Source organism: Pseudopodoces humilis, chromosome 9 (assembly GCF_049639895.1).
Source record: "Pseudopodoces humilis isolate 2021_Gansu_Grassland_sample_001 chromosome 9, ASM4963989v1, whole genome shotgun sequence".
Taxonomy (NCBI): domain Eukaryota; kingdom Metazoa; phylum Chordata; class Aves; order Passeriformes; family Paridae; genus Pseudopodoces; species Pseudopodoces humilis.
The window spans coordinates 6,840,655-6,866,908 of NC_142208.1; the positions used below are offsets into that span (position 1 = coordinate 6,840,655).

General features: G+C 40.3%; 2 protein-coding genes across 2 annotated transcripts in view; one reads left to right on the forward strand and one right to left on the reverse strand.

The window, feature by feature from the left end:
• CABCOCO1 (ciliary associated calcium binding coiled-coil 1) overlaps positions 1–25,526 on the reverse strand; it is a 152,684-nt gene extending 127,158 nt beyond the window's left edge. Inside the window, exon 1 of the mRNA XM_088059818.1 lies at positions 25,450–25,526. The gene's annotated coding sequence lies outside the window, so the exon portion shown is untranslated. The remainder of the gene's footprint in view (positions 1–25,449) is intronic.
• On the forward strand, positions 383–17,209 carry TMEM26 (transmembrane protein 26). Its single transcript, XM_005520427.3, has 6 exons — positions 383–680; positions 3,802–3,880; positions 9,244–9,357; positions 9,900–10,120; positions 11,150–11,226; positions 13,440–17,209. The coding sequence occupies exons 1-6, from the start codon at positions 490–492 to the stop codon at positions 13,853–13,855; spliced, it is 1,098 nt and encodes a 365-aa protein (XP_005520484.1). The 5' UTR covers positions 383–489; the 3' UTR covers positions 13,856–17,209.
• Positions 25,527–26,254: the final 728 nt, after the last annotated feature.

Here is a 26,254-nt window from a genome sequence, read left to right on the forward strand (position 1 = left end):
GTGGAGCTTTCAGAAAAAAATATTCAAATTAATAACGTGCCTTACATTGTGACTTTGCTGGAAATGAATGAGGCAAGAGCAGTAAGAGGGGCTGCAGAGCGAAGGTAATTGGGCGAGAGGGAAAATCCCGCCGTGCTTGGTCCTTGAGCAGATGATAGAGGGGACAGAAACAACGCTCCCCCACCCCTGCCTGGGACCGGCCAGGGCTGTTCCGAGCCTGCAAACCATTGCAGCATGGACGAGTGTCTTTTTTTTTTTTTTTTTTTTTTTTTTTTTTTTTTTTTTTCCTTCAAAAAGTTTTCAGGAAGTCTGGGGGAGGGGCTGTTTCTTTTTTGTTATAATGGGCCCCTTTGTGGAGATGGAAGAGAAGAGAAGAGATCTGTGTGCTGGCGAGGCGCAGGCTTCCCGGTGACTCCCAAGGTAACTTGCCAGGGCTCCGAGAAGCGCCGGGCCCCCGCGGTGCGGGGCGAAGGGAGGGGGTGCTGCGGCATGGAGCTGATGGTGCTACTCAATGCCCTGGTCACTCGGCTGCTGTTCGTGTTGCACTCACTCATCGGGGTTTGGAGAGTGACTGCCGTGAAGAAGGAACCCAAGTACTGGCTGCTGGCACTGCTTAATCTTCTCCTGTGCCTGGAGACAGGGCTTACCCTCAAGTTTAAGCAAGGCAGAGGCTACAAATGGTGAGCATGTTCCGCCGGAGCACCTCTTGTTTCTTTGCATGTATGTTGCTGCAGATCCGAATCTGCCCCCCGAGAGCAGGGACTTCCCTGGCGCCGGCGCTGCCAGGCATTCAGGGGTCGCGTTTGCTCCACGGCTGCTCCTGGGAAGCAGGGATAGAAAGCTGGTAGAGTTTGGCTGTTCCACTGCCAGATAGAGGGCTTTCAGGAGGGGCAATGGTCCAGCAGGAGCCACTCTGTGTGGCTGTACGCGTCTCCTGCTGCAGCCAAGGGGTGGATGCTGTGCGGCTGCAGCGGGCTGAGGGTACCGGGACACCTCCTGAGCCACAGCGGGTTGGGGCTGCGAGCTGCAGGAGCACAGGGGTGCGGAGGGACCCTGCAAATGCCCTGTGTCTTTTACACCCCGCCCTGCGTGCCCTGCATTGCACCTCCTCTAGGACTGTATGCCCCTTCTCTTCTCCAAGCAACTGTGCTAACACCACGCTACAGCACGAACCTAAACTTGGTAAAAAAATAAAAGATGAGTAGCAGCCACTCTTGATACAGCAATAGTGGCTTAAATATTTGGATTTGAGAGGCTATTGCAGAGAGGAACTTTCACGCATGAAAAGCTGCCTGAGGAATGAATAAAAAAGTTAGAGCAGAGCTTGCCCAAGCACATGGGGTTTTACAAGTATCTAAAGAATTATTGCTGTCATCTACAGCTCATCAGCGTTCAGGCCAAAACAAAATGCTCTTTGAAAAGGAGGTGATCATGGAACTAACTGCCGAGATTCACTAGGACCTTTTATTGTTAAAAACTTAAACTGCAGGCAGGCCTTGAAACAAAACCAGGACTAAACAGCCCTGGAGTATTTCCATGTTCTTAAAATCCTGATCATTGCAACCTGTGAAAGTCATTATAACAGAAGAAGTGTGTGTGACAATTCACACAAGAGTTCCATGCTCTAAATTTGAATGTAATAAAAGCAGTGATAAAGTCTGGGACACTGGAACAACAGAGCCCCAAATGCAGTTATGAGACAAGCAGATTGAACAGGCACAATTCTTTTGGGAGAGGAGGCAGCAGTAGAATCTTCATGAAGGAACACATGTAATAGGAGCTTTTGAAAAATCCAAACAAAAATAGAAACCAAAAGCAGATCCACATTAGATGAATACATAGAAGACAGGGCTAAATTTATCTAGAAGAAAATTTTGAAAACGGATGTGATCTGGCATTTTAAGCAGCAAAATAGAAGTATATGTATAGGTGAGAACTGTAAACAAATGGCCAGCATCTATTTGTATCAGGATAATTTTTTGCTCCAATGGAAAAGTCACATTCAGAACTGGCATTATCATCAGCATTTGTAGAAACACCTCCACAATCACCAGTCCAAACAAGGGGACAACTATGCAGCAGGACTCCTGCCTCCAACACCCTCATATTCTCTGTTCATTATTGACAAGAGGACTGTTACTTATTACAGCAGCATAAAACATTTAATGGCACTGTGGAAAAAAAGTCTTCTCATGAGCCTGGCCATGTAATATTTCCTCCAGACTGCTCCTTCTAAAGGAAAGGCAGGGTTAAAGCCCCTGAAGTCTCTTGGCCTGATGTGGTATCATTAGCTCTGCATTGCTAACCTGCCAGCTGGATGGATTTTTCATGTGCTCAAGTCCTACAGGAAACACTGTAAAATGTTAGTTCTTCCATTCAAATGAGAGGTGTGTTTTCTCCCAAAATAACCAGACTAAAAACCCACAGAATCGGTAACTTTTTTTTTTTTTAAAGGAAAAAAAAGAAAAAAAGCTAAGAACAACAACAAAACCCCACTGCCAAAACAAACAATACACGCCCCCAACCCTGAAAAATAAACACAATTAAAACCCAAACCCAAACTATCTTAGAAGGGATTGTTTGAAACATTTCAGAGCAGTTCAGCAAATATTTCAGAAACAGTTCAGAGCAAGTTCAGTTATATCCCTAAGCAGCAGGATATTTTGTTCTCCTTAATACTTAATCTTCACTGGAAAAGTCATGATTACCAAAATAAAGGTACATTCAACATAAGAACAAACAGTAAATGCAACATTTGACCAAAATGTTGCTGCAATTGCATACTTATAAGCAGTTTAAATTACTACAGAATATGCCAGTGGCAGGATAGAAGGAACCAAGCAAATGTCCCAAGTTGGACCCCACTGCCCTGTCCCAGGGCATTGCAGCAATGCTCACTCCATCGTGTAGCATGCAGAGCTAGGTGGAACATTTGTGGCATTGCACTTCATTCCTACTCCAAAAGGACAGAATTGCCAAAATACCCACCCCAATCAAATGTCGTGTGTTTAATAAGGAAACATCAGCAACTCTCATAATAATCGCTACTTGCAGAAGGAGTCATGAAACCCCTCCATTACTTCTGAATAAACCCAGCTAAAGAAGCTGAAGATAATAAAGCTTCATCAACATCAGTTATTGTGCTGTTTTTATTTAAATAAATTATTTTTGTGGGTGCATTGGTGTTTGGCCAGCGTCAACCCATCACAGTTATATAGAAGATGGGCAGGGAGAGAACGAGAAAATTCTACCACTGCCAGCACAAGTTGGGAAACAAGGCTGAGACCCATTTTCATAAACCATTTTAAATGCACAACCTGCAACTAAAAGATCTCCTACTGAAGAAATGCTTGTTTTAGGCAAACTGATGCTATTTTTACCTTTCCTGTGTCAATGCACACGATTGTAAGCAACTGCCTTTATCTCAGCATCAGTCAGTGAAGTGACTCAATGTACGAATTCACTCTTCATGAAATCAGAAAGAACATGTTAGTTACAGGCTTTTTAAAAATAGAAAATGCTGTGATAGAAATACAAACTGCGAAGTGCCTTTGGTCAGTTCTTAAAAAAGAGATTTTAAATAAATTTCCATATATGACCTTAGATCAATGTACAGATAAACCTATTATTTATAATACACAACACAAGCAATTCAGCAAGAATAGTAATTCTTATTTGCAGTTACCCTATTTCTTAACATCCCATATGGCAGAGGCACAAGAGACCATGTATCTGAACGTTATCTATGTTGGAAAGTATGATGTGTCATAATACTAAGATATCTTTTCTTTTCCTCCACAGGTTTTCACCAGCAATATTTTTATATCTGATTTGCATAGTACCATCACTATGGCTACTAGAAATTCATCATGGGACTCAGGTATTTATGATAAGACAAGATGGACTAGTATGAAATTCATGCATTATTTGATGGCTTGGCTTCAGGCATGCAGACTGAGGTCTGCTAAGTATTGTTCCAGTTCTCTCTTTCATATTTGTGGGTGTCCCAATCTAGCTACAACTGTATTATGACTATTGTGCACTTCCTAATTATCAGATGAGCCTCTTTCCTAGCTAAAAATAAGACTATTTATTTGTATTTATCTGAGGAACTGAGGACTAAAAGTTTGAAAAATACAGCCTTTCACTCCCAGGTTACCGGCATGAATCTTGCTCAGTAGGGTAAAAGAACTTTATTGCTTTAGAGGCCTTTATAAAATAAAGTGAGTTAAATAAAGTCAGTTTCACAGTGTTTAAAAGCAAATACCACAACTTCAAGCAAGTCAAAATTGAGACAAGTATCAATGAAAGGGGTCTTAAACTCAGGTTACCTCATATTTGCTGCAAGTAGGAGAACACACAGATTGTTACCACAGTTGGAAATATGTCTGACAAGGTTTATATCCTTCCTTTCTTTGTGCTACATAGTAATCTGGGGGGGGGGGGAAGGGAGGGGGGGTGGGTGGGATTCCAATTCAGGACTAAAGCATGTGGTAAAATTTTTAAGGGCAAATGTTCTGGGGTCAGTTTGGGCCAGAACAAAGCCACTTTGCTCATCAGGTCTCACTGAGTCAACCTCGTGCAGGCTAGTTTCAAGTCCCTATAGCACTTCCATGCAGGGAAAAGGAAATTTCATCTGTCCCAGCACTTGCATATATGCAGTGCCTTACATCCACAGCAGTAAAGGTTCTGATTGGAACAAGAACAAAAAGTAACAGAAGAAAATACATAAATTAGACTAAAAAGACCTAGTGCCTCATTGAAACATTGTTAGAGCCCACAGAAACATAATCAAATATTCAAAATTGTGTTTACACTGAAAATGCCTGAGGCTTTTTCTAAATACAGCAGCAGGAATTTATTGTCCTCTTATTTTCCCAAATCTCTTTAAACAGGCATAGACAGGTAATGTGGATATTGAGAACATTTGTCATAGTTAAATCTGGTCCAAGAAACAGGCTAATTCTGTAGTTAAAGGCAGCAGTTTATTTCCCAAAATGATGTTAGAACATGGAACACTTTCTTCTTATTGATACACTGCTATTGTGAATTAAAAAGGGAGTATATCAAGTTAACAGTTTAGGTTTACCTGGAGAGATAAGATATAGAGTTCTGGAAACACACAATCTAACGGTTTCAAAAACAGTACCTCCAGAAGGCAAGCAGCTTTCCTAACAATTTATCTCAAACACAGCATCCAGACTAGTACTACTCTCGATAATTAAGTATTCCAGGGATTTCATTATTTAAATGCAAAAAGAATGGGTAATTATGCAGTTACTAGATCCACACTTCTAATATATACACTATGAAAACAGTATGTGGTCTTTAAGGCAGTAGAACTTTGATCTCCTGTTGAATCTTTACCAGGAAGCATCAGCTGCTTGTGTCAGTGTTGTTATTTAAAGCAGGTGCTAATAGGCAGTCTCTCTTCCTGAAGACACAGGAAATTCTACCTCTCTGTGTACTGCACAATGGGACATATACTACTATTCATATATCAAGGGTGAAATATTGACTGCATAGAAACTATTGCTTTGTGGTAACATATTTCGGGATGAAATATACACTTGGAAGAGACGATAAAGTCAGTTGAACTGTACAGAGAGAAAAATGGCTGTCTGCTTTCAAGCAAATTGAAACCATTTAATCCATTAAAAAAACCCAGACATTCTTTTGTAATTATATACAGGATCTCAGGGCTCTGCTACCTTTTCAAATGCCTGGTGTGCCCCTGCCACAGAAAGCAGCAACTGACTACCTTTTGCAGGGCTTACCCAACTACCAGGGCTGTAGTCAATGCAGGCTTCCTGTCAGGAATAAGACAGACACTTGGTAAACCTTTTAATTCTTTTTAACCACCTTAACCTGAACATTTTGGAGACCTAGTGAATATTACTGTCCATTCCCTCAGCCTCATTCTAAGGTGGGATTCTCTTACCAGCTAAAATTATACCATAATGAACTCTTCAAAGTGATCTTACATCTTTCACCATTCCTTCCTTGCATACCCATTATATTACTGAATTTGGAAAACAACTTAGGTAATCTTTTCTTAATGTTTTACATTTCAGCTTTCCTGTATGAGCAAAATGAAGCAGTAGGGAGTGCTCTGAATTTCTGACATCGCATGTATTTCCATAGTGACAGCCACACTCTTTTCCAGCAAAGCACAGACAGCAAGCCAGGTACCTGCTGCTTGGCAGAGGGCCTGGTCCAGGGAAGGGCTAGACTCTTCAAAAATGTCCTCAGCCTGACAGCTTCCATGAGGGTACTCCACCCTAATATCCAAGTGTGAATTTTAGACCCCAATGCTATATGAAAAAGATTATGAAAAGATTTAGCTAACCTCAGTTTTATTTGAAAATAATAGATTGTGAATAAGGTGCAAATAGAAATTGGCTGAATTAGCTTGGTGTTTCAGGTGTCTCCCATGCCCTGGCAGTGAGCTTCTCTGCAGGCCATGCACTGGGATATCACCATGTCATGCAACAGCATTTCCATTTTGATTAGATGGCTAATGAATCAGGGATATGTAAGCTTCATCTCAGAAGAAACAAAAGAAAGTAAACCAAGTCAGAATTGATACAAAATGTGTACAGCTTCTTCTGGTTTTATCTTCGCACAGAAAAAACCTGAAAACAAAATTATTTTTATTTAGCTTGGTACACAGTCAATACCTAGGACTAACTGGGGTCTAGTAGTAAAAAGGCAAACCATGTTTATCAAATGCCCATGAAACAATAAAGCAGTATTTGCTTTCTTCTTGTCACATTCCCATTTATTCATTGCACATCCATCACTCAATAAGTAAATATGCCTGGCACCAACTGTCCTATTTACATGCATATACATGATGTAAATAAAGGCTCTTCTCCAAATTTCCAAGTGTATCACTTCACAATCACCACTTAATAAATATTCAGAGAATAACAAACCCAAGCAAGAAACGAACATAATTAAATGAAAAAAAAAAAAGAGAAGCCTACTTAAACAAAAAAACCAGGAGCCTACTTATACAACTGGCTTTGCAGATGTAGATTTCCATTTCCTGCCTGGAAGCAATTGAGAAGACCTATGGACTGGCATGAGCTTGCCATTCAATCCAAGGTCATGGAGCCTTGCTCTGAAATAGTAACACACTTCTCAGCTGAAAGTACTCACAAAAAAGACATATAAGGAAAGACACCTACCAAAGACACCAATAATGTGAATTAATTTTCTCAGAGGTATTTCCTGCACCTTTGTGCCACTAGAACAAGAGAAAAATAGCTCCCCTGCAAGCCATGGTTTCTTCTACCTCCAAGCATGGAGGCATGGTTTCTTCCACCTCCTTCGAGCAGTAAAGTTGCTGAGTCCTGTGGCTCCTCAGATTTGGATGTGAAATTTTGTACATGTTCATGGCTGCTTTCTTCCTATCATGTCAAACCAGACAAGGGGCTAGAGGGGTGAGCTTAAATGCAGACTTAACAAACCAAAGGCTGTCAGAGTCAGCCTTCCTCCTCCTGCACAGGTTAGTCATCCTTTTGCCCTACCCAGACTACTTGTTGATGTTCACTTCTTAGTAGTCCAGGGTTGTTAAGGCAGTTATGCAATATTTTTAGGTTGTGGTCTCCTCAGCTGTGTCACCCAGCCAGTGGAAGTAGCTCAGCCTGACTTTGACATTGGGGATAGGTCTCCATAGTCTTTAGGGTTTTTCTGTAGGCAGAAGATATAGAAACCTCTCCAGAGCACCAATTAAATTTCATTTCCCAAAACAAGCCGTTCCCTCTCTCTCCTTTAGTTGAAGGGCAAACCCAGGGAGTTTAGCCCTACAAGACTATAGTCAGGCAGAGAGTACCAGCCCCTCCATCTCACTATTTCCATGCCCAGAACTTCAGAGTAAATGGAAATATCATCTTTGCCACATCTGTGTGTCAATCTTTGAAGACTCTCACACCCACTGCTCAAATAAGACAAGCATTCAACTTAAGACTCTTTACCGCCTACTCTAAAAGCAACAAGCACTGATATTTTTTCCAGATTTTTCAAGTCACAGGAAATTTATCTGCCATAAGGTCAGACATGAGGCAGCATTTACCCAGATACTGAACAATATTATCAGAGACCAAGCAAAGTATCAAAGCAGAATCTGAATTTTTCTGGAAAATGTTTCTCTTATATAAAGCAGGTTTTATGCTGAACACAGCTACACAGTGTGCTCTTGAACACATTCCAATTGTTGCAGAAAATCAATCTCTGTGCAATAAAATGGTGGGGGGCCCAAGGGAGAAATGCAAATCATCTGCACTTCTCTGGCAAAAATAGGACAGGATAAAAGTTTTAGTAACAGCATGGTTTGATTTTCTAATTATCCTCTTTTTATTACAATGGAGAGAGCTGTTATGAATTGTTATGAAGACAGATTTTGGAGCTATGCCCCCATGTTGCTCCTGGGTCAGCCTTGGGCGTGAAGGTAGAATGGCAGGACAGTGCTGCAGATAGAACATAGCCCCACCACTGGTTTACTGTAGTTGGAGAATGTTTTACTAAAACAGTACGTTTTAGCCAACACTCAATTTCCCAGATCACTGTGTTCTTGCAGAAAGTAAAAGTACCCTTTATTCTGTTTCAAAGGGATAGGCAACAATACAGGTATATTTCTCTTAAATACTCCTTTATTTTACCTCTCACCCTATGGATTTCCTTACAAAATAAGGCACAGCAGGGGCAGGAGAGGTGAAGAATACAACCCAAGCCTTGAGGGAAGTCATACAGAAAAATGAAAGTCACATTTTCAGGGAGCTTTTTCTTGGAAGCAGATATTTGGAGAACAAGTTTGAATATAGGGCCTGACCATGACCAGTTTTTACCTCATTTGACTGTTTTAACCAAAGAGAAACCATGTAGGGAACCCAGCAGCCAGTTCAGGAGAGCTGCAAGCAGATCACATTCACAGGATGCAGACTTAAGAGCACAGAGATATCACCCACTCCACCGGCCTTTGAATTTGCATCCTCTTCTGCTGCACAACCCTGTACTTTCTCAGGAACCTACCAACACATCAGTCTTGTCCTCATGAGAGGAATTCCTCCCTTCTGAAGAAGAGGGGAAATACACTAAGAATGAGGATTTTTATATGCATCAGATAACTTTTCACAAATGAGCCCTCTGCAGTTCAGCAAAACAGGACACTCAGCCGCTGAGCACATCTGCTCCCTGGGTGGGATGTTTACACATATGTCATGTTTTTGTTCACAACAGTACTGTGGCAATGAGCCTGGGGCAGTTCAGGTGAATGTCAGCAATCAAGACTTCAATCAATCCAGAGACAGCAATCATGGAAATGAGGGAACAGATCACCACATCATTCAGACGGTAAGGTACCTTCTTCTGTTTCTGGTAGAGCTCTTATGACAATTAGAGATAAGGACCTTGCAGAGTGAGTAAAACAATAAAAACAAAAAATCTAAACCAAACCAAACCCAAAACCCAAAAAAGGCAAACAACCCAAGACATATATATTATATATATTTGTAGTTAAGAAAACAACATTGTCAAAATACAGCATGCTGCATACTAACTATTGTTGCTAAGACCAGTCTCTGTGTAAAGAAGAGATGCTCCTACCATTCTCTTGCAAATCTCAGTAACTAAATTTAGAAAGTGCTTGGGTAATGATTCTATAAAGGATTATGCTCAATTGAAAAATGAGAACAGGAGTAGTATACAGAGAAAGATTTGATATTCATTATCCAAAGTTTGTATTAAAGTGCCTTTTTCAAACCAGATGGAAATTATTTGTTCTCATACAATGTAAAAAAGAACAAAAGCAGGCTCAAAGACAAATACAATCTGTGAAGGTACCTATAGCATGAGTCTCCTGAAATTACAGTATATTATTGTTGTCTTTTAAACAGGCTAAAGTCTTTGTCAATCAGCTCTCCACAATCTGTGAGACTGTATGGACACTGGCCCTGCACCAGACTTTTCTACTGCTACTAGTAGTTGGGAGATGGCTTCTTCCCATTGGGGTTGAAATCACCCGGGACCAATTGTCACAGCTGCTTCTCATGTTTGTGGGAACAGCAGCAGATATACTTGAATTTGCTAGTGAAACCTTGGACATTGAGGATGTTCGGTAAGGATTTTTTGCTGATGCAAATAACGTTCACAGTGCAAGACATTTGTATGGTGTACAGTGTTCAGACTGGTAAAACTGTATTTACCATAGAATACAGAAGGGTACATTCCAGGGCTCTGTGTGCCTGCTCTTGCCTTTCCCTCTGTGAAAGACCTAAGTCCTGTGAGCTTTGTTAGGGATTATTTATATGTTGACAGCAGAGAAGCATGTCACATAATCACAATGAAAGGGTTCGGAGAGCCAAATGAGCAGCCTAACTGGCAGGCAGCATCAATTCTTACCAGTACAGGAGCTGAAACACTGGATACACAGTAAGCCTACTTCAGGTTGATGAATTGCCTTAGACAGGCAAGGAAGCAACTAAAATTGGCCTAAGTGATTCATTATCCAAGTTGCTTTTTGGTTATCTCATGTGTATTTCATGGTAGAGTGACAAAGTGTTCAAAGATAAGAAGAAAGGGAATGGCACAGTTTGGTATGAATTTTCAACACTGTGATTCCCAGAAAAAGTAAGCTCACCTACCCTTCACACTGTTGAGAGATGAGCTGTGAACATTTGTCATAAAGAAAGAGTCACAGAAGAGGTTTATCCTCTCTAACAAGTATTATTTTATTTTTAGTAAATATTATAGCAATGCCTTTAGAGCAGGAGAAGAGTGCTTTCCACTTGGCAGAGAAGCTTCAGGCTTGCAAGGAATGTGTAATCACTACAAGGTTAAAGATATCCCCTCTGAGCCACAGAGTCTATTCTCATATGGTTATTATTATAGCATTAGCTTCAGATATTTAATGTAATTACACAGCTGGAACATGTAAGCCTTAACAGCAAAAATTCCATCCAAAAGGTGCTTCTGTTTTCCTCAGTGTTGCATTGTAAAAGCACTATAAATCAATCAATCAATCAATCAATCAATCATTGCTTCACTCAACTATCCTTCAAATGACATTCCAAACACTACAGGAAGCATTTTTATTATCACATAAGGAAACTGCATCTTCATTGTTATCACTTTTTTCCTCCCATAGGAAGAATTACGCTCTCATAAATGCAATTCTTGCTGTATGGACCTGGAGTATGTTACAGTTTCCACTTGATCTTGCAGGTTAGTACTTGCACATAGACAATAAAAGAGAAAAAATGCTCTTAAGTTTTTGCTGGTACATCTTATGGTTATGCGCACACTACAATCTGTACCAAGGACTTCTGATGGAGAGGAATTCATATGACAACAGCTTTTGAAGAAAGCTCATTGTGGTTTCTTTTGAGGAAACACTTGTTTCTGGCTAACCTCTGATCTCTCTGATAGAGCTCTCTACTTTCAGGAAAAGTTAAAAAGTATTGCACTATTGTATTGCTCTAGTTGCCTGTTACTGCCTTCACTATGTGAGCTCTCTAGTTAGATCTGGTCTATTGTATTATGACTCAAATTTGGGTAGGTTACTAGACCCTACAGAGAAGCAGGTAACTGTGAACCACAGAACAGCACAGCCAAAAGCACAGGAGAAATTACCTATTCACAGGAGACCTAAAGAACCATATGATGTTGGGACTGTACACCATTATCTTAATCTAAAAGGGTCAGCTATTCAGCCAGCTCAGGGTCGTGTTTGTCCCTGGGCAGAAAGGGCTTCTCCCTGTCCAAAAAGGAACAATGAAAGCTGTCTGGAGCATCGTCTGTTCCAACCATTTTAGCCTCCAAACACAACAAGTTTGCAACAACTGTAGCAGTCTAAAAATGCATTATCCTCAGTAGCATCTTATAGAAAATAGATTTCTAGGCTGACACACAGACTGAAATAATAAATTAAAAAATTCCTGGAATATAATTTTGTTAATTAGCCTTTTCTTCATGGACAGTGCTAGACTTTGTTTCCAACAGGGAAGTTATGAAAATATTTCAGCTCAGCAGCTCACCTCCTAAAAAATCAGATGCAAACACATTTCAGCTTTATCATAGCTAAAATTCCTCCTACTGCTAAAATATATTCTATTAAAGATGCACAGCCCTCAGGTTTAAAAAAACCTCAACAAACCAAATAAAAAACCTCCTATATACATCAACACCACACAAATAAATTCAAATAGCACATAAACAATCTGTTCATTTTTTTCCTCTAGCTGTTGCTTTTCCACTTACTTAATTACATTTACCAGTTAAAAATTAAATTACTGAACACATTTTCCTGAAATTACTATGGGTACAGTTTATTTTAGGTAGTTCTATACAGTTGCACTAATAGTACTTTTTGTTCAAGCCTCAGAATGTTTATTCACATCAAACATGATGTAAAAGAAATTTTGATGCACTTATGATTAGACTACACAGCAATGCAGTTAGGACTATTAAACAGCAGTGGCACAGAAGCATATTAAAAATTAGCTGCTGCTGAAGCTTTGCCTAATGGATTCAGCAAATTTCTACATTTTACAACTCACTTTCCATTTGAGTCTAATCTCTTTCTCCCCCGCCCCAGCACTGACTCAAACAATAGAATTCTTTTGGCAAGTTGCAATGTTTTGCAGTTGTTACTGCATCACAAGTAGTGATGTTTTTTAAACCAATGAAATCTCCCTGCCCAAGAAACAGGTTAATTAAGCTTCGTTTATTTCTGTGAGAGACAGCCACCCTTCTGATGCTCCTTCTCTGGACACTACATCATAAGAGAGCATTTGAGCCCACCACCACCTTTACAGCCAAGGGGAGCCCATGCATGCACATTCCAGCAGTTGTGTGAAATTGATGCAAGGCCAAGAACAAGTAACAGTGCCTCAAGTCTTACATGGCAGACAGAAACCACATCAGGCTCAATATTGCCTGGCATTGACAGGCCTTATTCTTACTATGACACATGATAAAGGCAATGGCTACCTGGTGAATATTTTAAAAGCAATGTCTTAGACAGCCCGGAACAAAGTGAAGTGCTACAGCACCAGCTGTTCCTTTTTAGCACAGTTTCTTTTCTTAAGGATGTGTACTGGTCTGGTACGTTGATTTACCAAAATAAAAAGTCTGGGAAAGTTCTGAAGAATCATTAGGTGATATATTTCTGCTTCTTATTGTAGAAGTGTATAAATATCTTTGAGAGATACAAAAGGGGAAGTGGTTTTTAGTCCTGTTTGTCCACTTAGTCCATAAGTGCCTCAGGTGAGTTCAGTGTGTTTTGTTGAAACACATTCCAGAAACTGGATATGCTATATACTGCACAGTTTGCAGGTGAATGAATTTAAAATCCAGAGTACCTTGTATTGTGAGTGCCCTTTGGGCCAACCCTGGCTCCACTTCGAAGTTGTTTTAACATAACTTTTTATTTCCAGTACAGCATATTGGCTGCAAACCAAGTGCATCAGCCAGGCGGATCCCCAGCCTGCTGCTGTGCAGGTACAGTGCAGAACTCTGGAACATTGGGGTCAGCCTTTTCATACAGGACGGTCCCTTCTTCATTGTGCGTTCAATTCTGATGGGTCACTTCAGAATATTCAATCAGATGCTGGTATTTTTCACAGCTAAGAATATCTTAGTTGTGACTCTACAGTTGTATCGGCTGGCAGTGATAACATTAGACTTCCGTGCTACCGTTCTGCAGAAAAGCAGGAAAGGAGAAGTCTGTTGCTGCCCATGTGAGCCTTATGAAGCCCGTGCTCATGCTACTGGTCACCAAGAGAATGAAATGAAAGAGTTTGTTGCTTTTCCTCGAAAACAGGAATCCCAAGCTCCACCAGAAGATCACTGAGCAGTTACTGACTTGGAAACAGTTGCATTCTCCACAGCTTCTTCAGAAGGGCTTTGCCTATTATTGTGATCAAATACATCTTGAGTGCCTAAGTCATGTTTTCCATCAAGACATTAGCTTCTTCTAAATTATAGGGGAACTTTCTCAAGCAAATTCATAGAAATGGGACTTTTAAAAAATACATTTATATGATGGGTTTTGACTAGTTCCATATTATATTATTTACAGGGATTTTGTAGCCATAGTTTGTAGTATCAAGAAAGGTTGGGAGCACTAACAAGATTGGTTATTACTGTTGGTGGCACTGTGCTGACCTATGTACTTGCATGTATTCAAGTAGAAAGACAAGCCAGTCCTTTATAGGACGCACAAAAGCATTGACCTCTACTAAAATGGCAGGGCTATAACTGCAGTGTGATGAACAATATGTTCACCATGTACAGGAGGAACTTCAGCAGAATCGATTGTGAAGGCATGTCAGTGCTGTTACTGTGACATTGTTCATTCCAGAAATTTAAGGAAACCTTCTTCAGATGTTACCTCATCTTTGGTGGGATTCAGTTAAGAATTATGTAACACCATGAAACTGCATACAAAAGACTCTTTTGACCTGCCTGGTCTGAATAACCTAAATCTTAACAAAAAGGGAAAAGCAGTCCTCCAGATCACTAGAAGACAACTGTGTTTGCTACAGGCACTTTCTATAGTTGCTTGCCTTTCTATTTCTACCAGTTAGAACATACACACACAGAACACACATGGACAAAACCTCACCAAAATATTTGTAAATACATTTTTCCTCTTGATTTTACAGTTTTGTTCTTAGAGTTGAGGCAGTTTTTAAATTTCTCCATTTTGTATGATTTTTAAAAGTGGCCTGACCTAGACATAGAATCTCTCTAGAAAGATGCATTGCTGCTCAAGGCAATCGAAGCTGAAGGATTCAGGCATGCACTTCATATTTCATGAAGTGCCACAAGGTCCCATGAAATAACCTGAGAGATTGTATGGTCGGGTGAGTGTCAAGGTCCATTTTTAAGAAATGGTTAATAATTAATACTTTACTACTTTCACATTTGGAGTAAATAATATAGGCCCCAAGTTCTCCCACGAGCACACTTGAGATCAGTGTAAGATCATTGACTTTGCTGGACTTAGCTCAGAGAAGCTGAAAGTAAGATAAGTGATTTTTGAAAGTCTGCCTAAAAATTACATTCTCACAGAAAATGGCAGGTGCTTTTACAGATTGCTGCATCCATTTTGAAAGAGTGGAAAAGCATATAGAGTGACATAATTAAAGTAATTTCCCATATTAAAAACACAAAATTAAACTTTATTTTCTAAAGTCTCAGCTATCTGAAAACCAGAGTCTGGTTTCAGGAATGAATGAAAGTGTTTCTACCATCACATAAAGTAGTCATATACTCATTTATCCACAGCCTGATCAGCAATGACACATTCATTCTTTGAAAGATGAACCTGTTTAAAAAGTCCAGACACCAAAGATGTGAATATGTGTTTGTACTTGTGAGTTCTTACTGTTCTATGCAGGATAAGACCTTCCATTATGAAAGAAGAAAATGCACAGCCATAAGGAAGTATCATATGCTTCATAGCCCTGTCTACCATTTATACAGTAGTAATAATGTGCAACAACTCCTTCTCTCCATATTTTCAGCCTTTTTTCCAGCAACAGTTTTAAAAAGCCAGTCACTACTTGCCATGGTGTTGTGAGGTAGACATATGGAGAATGGAATGCAACTTCATTTAGGATTTTAATTCAAATCTAGAGGTAAAAAAGTGATAGTTCTGATGATGAGCTGTGCTGTCTAAAACCTTTCACACTGGGATGAATTTAGAATCGCTTGGTAGAACCACAACACGATCTTCCTTGTGGATGCAAGCCAGAACTACTCGTACTCATTTTGAGTTTACCACTTGCTCATATAAATCAAGTTAAAAGGATCACTGTTAATTAATTTGGAGTGTACTGAGCTTTCTAGAACATCATTCTGAATTCATCAACATAAAAATTACAAGGATGTACTTTTTTAAAACTTGATATTCGTTCAGCAACAAGCTGCCTATTAGACTCAGCCTGCAGTAAATGCAAGATCCCCTGGGGTCAGCAGTACAGACTGGTTATAGCAGGAATATTTCACAGCAAACTCTGTTTCCTGGTCTTCAGGCAATTCAATTTTAAACAGCAGTAAAGCTTCTTATCACATTTATGGTGATAAGAACTCACTCCAGTGTTAGGTGGTCGAGATCCCATCCTCATTCACTCACAGACAAAATAGGCCAGATCCTCTTCACATTTACAATACAGTAGATTTGGACTTCCCCTTTCCTCCCCACTATTGCAGTGATGGCAATCAGATTGCTTAAAACCAAAGGAAAATCCTGACTAACAAAGGAGTAGTATAAATTCCAGCTGTATAAATATTAGCAATAGTATAAACATTGGGTTCAGAGAGAAATCACATCTACCAGGTAGCAGCAGGAGTGACATGCAGCTCCCCCTGCTTCACTGAGAAGCCTGGAAATGGCAATTAAGAAGTCTAGTAATTTGCATGTTTTAGTCAGACCAGCAAGCCCCAGTTGCAAGCCCTCCTCAGTTTCCTGTTGCAAATGTTTGGAGCAGGACTGCAGCTTTGTGTTTTGCAGCAGACTGTTGGAGGCAGCTGAAGCAGCAGCTGGCTGTGGGGAGCCCTGGTGCCACCCCACAGCCTTCCAGAGCTCTGCACTAAGCAAGGGGTAGAATGGACTTGCTTGAAGATCTGCCAGCATCTGTGGTGTACTCAAAGATGTCATGCTTGATCTGCCGGAAAAGCTGCAGTAAACCTTCAGATGGGGAAAACTCAAGCCTCCAAAATGCAAGAATTTCAGAACATTTATCTTAACCATTATTTATTCAAGTCAGGAGAACACATCACTAAATCTGTTCTGCCAATAGGTATCTGACCATTTACTATTTTTTATTCTGGTTATTCCTGCCTTATCCTTCTAAATTATTCCATCTTAAACCTAACTAAGACGTTTTACCACTTGTCTTTTTTCTGAGCTGAAATGTATTCTTCCTTTCTTTTGGACATTGGCTCAAATAAGAGCATAGCCCTAAGCAGGAAAAACAACAAATAACAGTGATGATTTTATTGCATTCCTGTTGGTATTTGTACTGTACTATGTTCTCTGTGACTATGTGGAAATGGAAGAAAATGTGCAATTACTTTTAAAAAATTCAACAGCATTTTGCAAATAAAAGGCAGTTACCTCATGCATAGCTGCCAATTTATTATGTGAGAGCTGACTGTTATATGTTCCTATTAATTATATCTTCCACATGCTGCTTTTCCTTTCCATGCTTCCTAACTTAATTACTTAGGTCAGATTCTGTCTGCTGCTGTTGCTTTGAAAACCCACAAGCAACTGCAGCTAATTTCACTCTATTCTGGGTAGGTTCTTTATTCAGAGCCTTTGCCTCCAAGTATGCAAGTCACAGTGCAGTCCCCAAGAGGATGTGTTTAATATCTACACACAGGAGGCATTTTAAATACACAGGCAAATACATACACTCATTTAGATACCCTCACACACACCTGGCAGTGCCCAATATACAGGTTCTATTTCTGTAACAGTCTGGGAGACTGTCTAAGAACCATCTGCAGATGCCTCCAAAACACTTACAGAAAATACCTTAAACATAACAAGTATCTTGAAACTTAAATACTAAGCATACCATACTCTGAGCCATGTACTGATTTAAAAAAAAAATAAAAAATAAAGAATTACCTTCCCTGGAATATATTCTTCCCATGCTGATTTACTCTGTTGAATAAAATGTACTCAATCATTAGTTTCCCCTCAAAAATAAAGTTTTTTTAGGTAAGCTTTAGGACACAACACCAGCACAAGGTGTTTAAAACTGCACAAGGCTGTTTCGCTGATGCTGTGTCAATAGAAAATAGGCAAGCTTTGAAATCAGCAGGTTGGAGTGTCCCTGACCCCTCTGTCTTTGGATTCAAATTTCCACTTTTTTCACACTGTTATATGAGGAAGGAAGTCTCTTCTTCCTTTTGAGAGGAAAGAAAACAGATCATTCCTAGCCTGTAGTGGTGAGGCAACAATAATGGGTCACAGTGGCAAAAGAAGCAGAGATATATATCCAAGACTGGTCACAGCACAGTGACCAATGTGCAGGGAAATGCAGCAGTACAGATTCCTAATGGAACAAATATTAATGACTGAGATAACCATACATGAGCTGTGTTCTGAAAACCTTTCCTGGCTCTTCAGAGCCAGCACAGGAAGGGTTCTCAACAGCCAGCTCCACTCCAGTATCTCCAGCAAGGTGCTAGGACAGGAATTCCAGTGATCCCAAATTTGTCTTGAAAGTACCACTGAAATCTTCTGTGCAAATTTTTCCTAATTAGGTCTCCTTTGGGTTGTCTTTTCCCTTCAGATTGAGCAAAAGGCACAAGAATGAAAGCAATGTAACTATAAAAATCCCTTCGTTTATCAACCTAAACCCTTACCCTCTACATACTGTTCTTTGTTCATCCACATTGCTGCCTTCTTTCTGGGCCCACCTTCCAGATCTCAGTGCACAGTAAAAACATGCTAAGCACTGCACCTCCCACTGCTGCCTGTCGAAGTCTTTACAAAAACACACAAGAATGCAGGCCAAAGATTAAGAAGAACCAAGCCTATTTCTTCCTGTTAAAGATGAAAGCTATCAACAGCTGCCAAAGCATTTCCTCCATTTGTTTTTAGCCAACTACAGGGAGAAGAATTTTTCCTGAGTAGTATCTCTGTGAAGGACTAACTTATTGAAAGAACAGGCTCATTTCCTATAGCCCTATGGATTATTATGTCTTTCAAAACATAAGGTCACACAAAGTTTGAAATGAGATTGTCAGGCTGTAGGTAAAGATAATGGAGTTGAAAGGTGGTACAATATAAAAGTGATGCTGTCGCAGTCAGCTTGCTGTGACTCCAGACCAGCCTGGCCAGGCGGCATGGCAAAAATAGAGGGATGGGTGCAATGGAGAACCCAGAAGATTTTAATGTTCACAGAGACCACATGGTCTGAGGAGCTGCAGTCCAAAGACTCAGGGGTGTGGTGAGATTCACAGTGTAAAGGGATATCTGAGGGTAAAGGTCCAATCATGGCCGTAGGACACTCTTTTGACCTTATTAGTCTAAGGTCCTGCCTATTCTGGGATGACTCTATTAGCATCCCCCCAGCACCCCACCTCCCAAGGGCTTCAGATTTATTCCCTCCGTGCCAAGAACCCTGTCCAGGGTATGATCTATCCCAAGTTCTCAGCATCTCAGGTATCTCAGTTCCCACATGATGCCCTACCCCAGCATTTTTAATTCTGGGTGATGGGGAAAGGCCTCCAAGCCAAGTAAAACAGGTCTGCATGAGTAAGTAGCATCTATAATAGCAGCTTGGAAGACCTGAACTAAAAATTACTCTAAAATCTTCAGTCTTCTATACATCTAACTAATATTATCCTAAAATAATCAGACAGAACGAGTATAATCACAACTAATATCTAGGCCTCGCAGAAGACTCCAGAACATTGGAATAGATTTACATTGTAAAAAACTGGTCAAGTGTTGCTGTTCTTTCATTTTATTCTTTCATATATTATTCTGAATAAACTGATACTTCACATTTGAAGAATGTGTTTGGCTTAATTTTATCTGACATCCTGCCTAAGTGCTTCACAATTTCATTCCCATGATAGAATTCACAAAAAGCTTGTCTTTCACAGCAAACTTGATAGAAGTCTTGTTGGAGCATCTTTCAGGATTGCAAGAGACAATAGTATGCTCAGCAACCACAGCACAAGAAGTGAGACAGCTGTCACTATAACACTGCAGGCCTCATCCTGCCTTCAGTAAGCACTCACAATGCCACAGCTGAACAGCAGTACTATGTCTGTAGGATTACTAGAGAAACATAAAGACAGGGCTCATTTTCTCAGGCCACCAATTAGAACAGTCAAAAAGCACTTTCCAAAGAGATTTATCACAACTGCCAAACTAATTTACTCTATTTTATTCTTTAGAGGTCAGCTCTGAAGCAATTAAGAGTTCTCTGTCTGGGGGGTGGCTTTTTCATCTCCTTTCTCCATCCAGATTTCACATTGAGGTGAAACCTAGTTGTCCTAATCCAGTAACAAACCAGTGCAAGTTAACATTCTGCCTTAGGAGCTGCATATCAAGTCTAACTTAAAATTTAAGCCCATTGTGTCAGAAAAGAATTATTTTGTGGTCTAATCCAAGGAATACTAATTCATTTTTTTAAAAAAAACTCTTACATGCAGAAAAAGGAGAGAACGCATGAGTAAGATTTGCTACAGGGGTAGCCTGAAGCCATACGCCAGCAGGTTACTCTGCTTGTATATTATGAGAATTTTTATCCATCTAATCAATAAGAAATGAGTAGTTACTATGGCAATTTCTACACTACAAGGTACTTGGTGCTGCAGTAGAGTATGTTCTAGAAGGAAATTTTTGCACCTTTTACAGTGTTGCAGTACAGTGTGTAAGCTGGAGAACAATGAGAAGAATAAAATGAGTTAAAATATAGTAGTGTTTGTAAAGGATGGCTTTGGAATTCTTAACTGACAATAATAGATGTCAGGTTAGAGCAATCCACAAACATTCAAGCAAATCCAGCATCAATTTTCCAGATATTTATTTGAAATCATGTATAATGAATCTAAGATTTCACTACTGCATTTCCTTTTGATTACCTTCCTCCAGGTTTAAACTAATGGGGCTGGAGAATAATCTCCCCTACACCACCATCAATTCATACTAATATTGCTTTCAGAGGATAGCAATACACTGCAGTAGCCTGATTCCAATGAATGTATTCCCTTCAAGCACAATGCTCAGTAACTTTGTAGGGACTGCTGACACAGAGAATAAGCATAAAAACTCCCTCGCAAAATACAGAATACTGTAATAGAAGCACAGGGTTCTTCTAAATGTTTGAAAATAGTTGATCCCAACCATCTTTATGAAATACACAGAGGAAATACATATGCCTTCCATTAAATATTTATCACAATTCTATCACCTTATATTTTGAATTTTTAATTTCCCCCTACACTTCCTCAATATATTATCCTTCTTCAGGTAATAGAACAAATGCTGAGGAGAAACCTTAACCCTACAGATCCCTGTGAGAGCTCAGAGAGGAAGAGATGGCTGCATAGGGAGACAAATTAAAGCACACCATTGATGATGGGCCAATGATTGTAGCATGAACCTGTCAAAAACATGGTTGGGGGAGAAGCCTAAATTAGCATGGGGACAATTTCAGATGGGAGAAGCAGCTACATATGAATGCAGAGGTCTAAGGATACTTTGAAGCCCCCACTAACTTCTGCTAGAATCCAGTGTACATATGCACTGTGAAGTTACAAGTGGGTATTTCTGACAAAGAGATGCACCCAAGAGATGTTTAGATTTTGATGCTCTTTTCCCAAATGAACGATGTTGGGGACTGAAAGCTTATGTGACTAAAGGTACAGGGGTTAATTTCCACAATATTCAGATGCAACTGTATTTTCACTCATATAATATTACTGACTCTAAAGTTACATTATAAAGAAACACTAATTCCTGTATCAGAAGGCTCTGAACTTCACTGTAGTAGCCTCACAGGTAGCTTATAATTAAAAGAAGCAGTAAGTATAACCTACTATAACATGTAGGTTCAAAAGACCTCTTTGAAGTGGTACAATGCCTTTGAAATATGAGAAGAATTGAATAAAGAGAGACCCTACATCAAAAGGTGCTAAGCTTAGGCAAATCTTGTGAAGGCTGGAAAGTTAAATGATAGTTGTCTATCACAGGCCAAACAAACACTGAGGTAATGGATAAACATACAGACAGAAATCCCAATCTCCATCACTGCACAAAGGAAAAGCTGTTAAATTAGAGAGACTGCCTAATGAGCTTACTGTACACACACCATTATGAAGGAGAATGCTAAGAGGCTGGGCTGCTTCTGGAGAAGACACTCAACTTTCACATTCTGCCTGCAGCTTATCCATCACAGTAGCCAACATTTAGCCACTTGAAATTAAGACTATGTTTGGATACAGTTTTCTAGGACTCTGGAAAGGATTCACAATTGGACAAGTAGGGTGTTCAAAAGGGCTTTGTTTTCTCCTGACTGTGTTACTTTAGCAGCTCACTCATCAAATGATTTCAAGCCCATTTCCTTATTGAAAAGGACCAGCTACATCACTTTTTCCACTGCAGAAAAGAGGGCATGAAACACAAGAGGTAGACTGGCCTAGAGACTGTCAACATCATAAAACTAGACTTGGAAAAGTTTTTATTCTCACCTCTTGGAAGTTTACTGAGGTCCTTAAAGCCATAGGGCAATTCCTCAGAAAATACCATTTAACACAGCTACCAATATTATAGTTCAGAAGTTACAGTATTTCCCTTCAGTTCGTTATCCGGGTACAGGAAATAATGTCCTTCTGAAATTAAGAAGGACATAGAAGGGGAGATTTCTATTCTTTCTTCAAGAAAAACTTTAGGCTTGTGTTGTAAAGGTCTGTGTCTGTGTATGGAATATTGTACATGAAGGCTCTTAATTCAATACCACTTTTAAAAAAATCTTCAGCTGATGATATTTTAATTTCCACCAAATGTTGTTGTGTCTACCTCCATACTGCTCATCCTAGACAGAACTTTGTTAGAGCGAGTTGTCCTTTTTGTCAGCTCTGCAGCCAAGGTTCTCTTTAAAGCAGTGAAAATGGAAAAACATGTGGCCTGTAAGGAAACAACAGGAACTGACTACACATCTAAGGTACTCCTTGAGAAGTGACTTTTCCATGGAAGTGTTTCCAATAACAAACTTCAGCAAATTTCCATTTTGCTATTTAAAGGGCCTGGCACTGTGGTTTAAACAGATGTGCCATAACAACTGTTCACATCACATGAAAACCAAACCTTTTTAGAAAGGCAACTTCATTGTACTTCACTGAGAAAACTGGTGCCTACTAGGAACTAGAAAAAGCAGTATTTTCCCCACAGAATGATTAGGTCTTAAAAGGTCTGAAGCATATCTGCCACTCTTGGATCTCAAAGACAGTATAGCCATGACAGAGCATGTCCTGTGGTTATAAAACACCATAAGCTCTCCACTTTTCTTATTTTACACTCGCTACCCTCCCATTATCTAATTTATATTGTGTTATGTCATATTTATAGACTTCAGGCTCTTCTCTGGTTACTTTATTGTCACCAGAAACAATTGCTTCTGCTTGCACTACTTCCTTACCTCAGATTTATACTGCCCTCACAATCTCTAGAAAAAACCAAACAGACCATCAATTAACTGTCTCAGTTTGGAAGACAGGTGTCTGCTAGGGAGGGCAGGAGCCTCCCTTGGAATGAAAATGTAGACTCCCCCTCCCTCCGAATTATTATAATTCTGAAATCAAGGGGCTTTCAGGCAGAGATCTGGGGATAGGAATAACAGTTCTTTACCAGTATAACAAGGCAAACAAACAACAATAACTACAGCATTAGCAAGAAAACAGAAACAGGGACCCTGTGACAGCTTTCTCGGCTGAGACGGGAAGGGATGGAGGAGAGGCTTTGTTTCACAAACCCCCTCGGGCAGTCAGTCCCGGTGCTCCTGCAGGGCTCTGAGGAACAGCCGGCTGGAACAGCAGGGATGAGCTGAGATCCTGGGCCGGTGGATGAGGTGTATCAGCAGCTCCGCGGCGGTGGCTGGCACTGCCACACGTCCCGGCAGGACAGGGGGTGCGAGAGCCCATGGATGAAGAAAAAGAAGCAGCTCGGTCTGTGTGATGTCGAATTCCTGTCTCCAAGCAACAACAGCTTCGAGCGAGTCCTGCTCTGAAGCTGAAGAAACCATCCAGCCCCCAGCTGCCCCCGCCCTCTCTTTTTCCTGCCCCCCTTTCCCTCGGGCCCAGCCGAACTCTTTGTGTTTCTCAAGCACCCACTAAGTAACAACAGTCAGATTTCCCCTCCACTGATGGGTAAAAATTCCATAGGTGAGAAGGAGCAAAAGGAAGGATACCCAATCCTCAACAACAACCCAATCACACAAGAGACAGCCCACAGTTTCACAGTATGGTGAATGGTGAGGAGTTAGCAGCACAACTATCATAAGCAGCTTGCAAGATCAGAGGTCTAAACAGGTTATATTAAACATTACACTCAAATTAGACCATGAAGGATTTTATCCTAGGATGAGTTACTTTTAACAGTTTAATGGAAAATAAGATCTTGCACTGTACAAGTGTTTAAAAAAAGAAAACAGATTATAAAAAAATGAAGAAAAAAGTTCTTCACTGAGTCATAATGGCAGCAAGAGTAGTTAATTCTCTTTGTTCTACCTTTCTTCTTTGTCCTGCAAGATTACTTTCATCCCTTTGCTCCTACACAGGTTTGATTCCAAGGAGCTGCATGGACAAGGATCCTTTGTTACTACTTTTTTGAAATACAGGTTTCAAACCACAAAAAAACCTGAAAATAAAAGTGAGTAAATCTTACTGCATCTCCCTGCAGTTGGGAACACTAGTTAAAGGGAACAGAAGCTGCATAGGCACCTTTGTCCTGGCAGAATGCAGTGTTACTGTAACTGGAGATACTACTTTGTTAGGAGAAGCAAAGAGTCACATGAACATGGAAAAGGGGATATTACCACAGAGAGGATCACTCAGCTACATACAGAAACGTGCAGCTAAACCCTCTGCCTGCACATTCAAAGAAACAGTGAGGGACTGTGTCTTTTTCAAAAACTTAGTAACATTTCAGATAAAATTAAATGTTGCTTGCAAGTGATTTGCTTATATACACAACTATTGCAATGAGGCCACAGGCACTGGGAGTGAAGCAGGGAAAGCAGAAGGGTACTCTCTTAGAAAGAGGGCATGCACTTACACCTTACTCCAGGGCAGGCAACCTGGTTAATCCCAGCGTTACCATAATCAAATGCTTCCTGTAACAACTTTGACACAATTTTGCACAGCCATGGAATAACATACATCTCTTCACACCACAGACCTTCCACGTTGAAAAGACAGGTAGGATTCATCATTTGTACTCATGATACCCTTGCTTTAATTGTCTTGTAAATGGGAAACCTTCAGGACAGACTCAAAAAGGACAAAGTCTCATTAGAAGGGGTTACCTTCCTCTCAACAGCATTCAAAATACAAACGAATTCTTCTAAATGAGCCAGCTTGGAGAATGGTGAACCACTGTTTGGTCTTCCTTTCTCCTTACTGTAGGACTATACATGTTACGATTGACATCTTTCTGAGCCTGCCTTGGCCAAAGGCATAGGAAAACTTTATAAAATAACCAGCTTCCTAATTCACAATTTCATTATCAACACAGGAGAACAGAAAATGTTTTTACCATGTTAGAGTGCCACTTCATATCTAAGAGCCCAAGAATACATACAGATACATAAGCACCTAATCTAATTCCACACCTGCAACAGGAAGCTTATACCCTCCAAACTGCCAGTTCACTGAATCCTTCCCTTCCTCCTTGCAGCTCCTGGCACTCACCTGGTGGCAGCTGGCAGCTCCTTGATTGAATTCAGCAGAAAACCAAGCAGCAGAGGCAGAGGAAAAAGGAGGTGCTGTGCGTTGCTGCATAAACTGAGCTGTGCTGCCTTACTGCCCGATGAATAACAACTCACATAACCTAAGTGGAAAGAGCCAGAATCAGATCAGGAAACTGTTTAAACACTTGAATAATGAGGTTTGCATTTAGCGGATCATTACTGATTTGAAGGTCTCTTTTCTCTGTTGCTGACTCCCACAATATGACAGGAAGATTATCCAAGGCTATCTCTGTCCAGTGCATAACAGAACAAAACAGCAGAAACCTGTTCAGATTTGCCTACACTTGGAAAACATCCCAGGAAGGACAAACAGGAATGGCTGGATTCTTTCCTGGTTTAAGTGGAACAAATGTATTGAAAATAAGTGCTCACAACTGGAACAAGACACTATGAGACACTTATGAGAAAAGAGAGATGAATCCTTTCCCCAAGTAGAAAATGGCGCCTCTGCCAGTTTTCCATTGTTTTCCCCATGATTCTCTATTTCCTTAATAGCAAAGAGGATTGGGATACCACATGGTAATGACAGTTGTCAGGAAAATTAATCCACAAACACCAAAGGATTATGTCCAAAAAGGAGACAGAGGAGTCTTTTACTTTATTTGAATAAAGGGAGAGGCCATGGGCCATTCTCCTGGGGTCTCTCAAATTTTTGGAGGTCGCAGCCTCCTTTTTATCCTAATTCCCAGCTGCTTGTCCCTTCTCTCTTTCCCCATAGGCTGAGGTACTTGAGAGGTACAGACTTC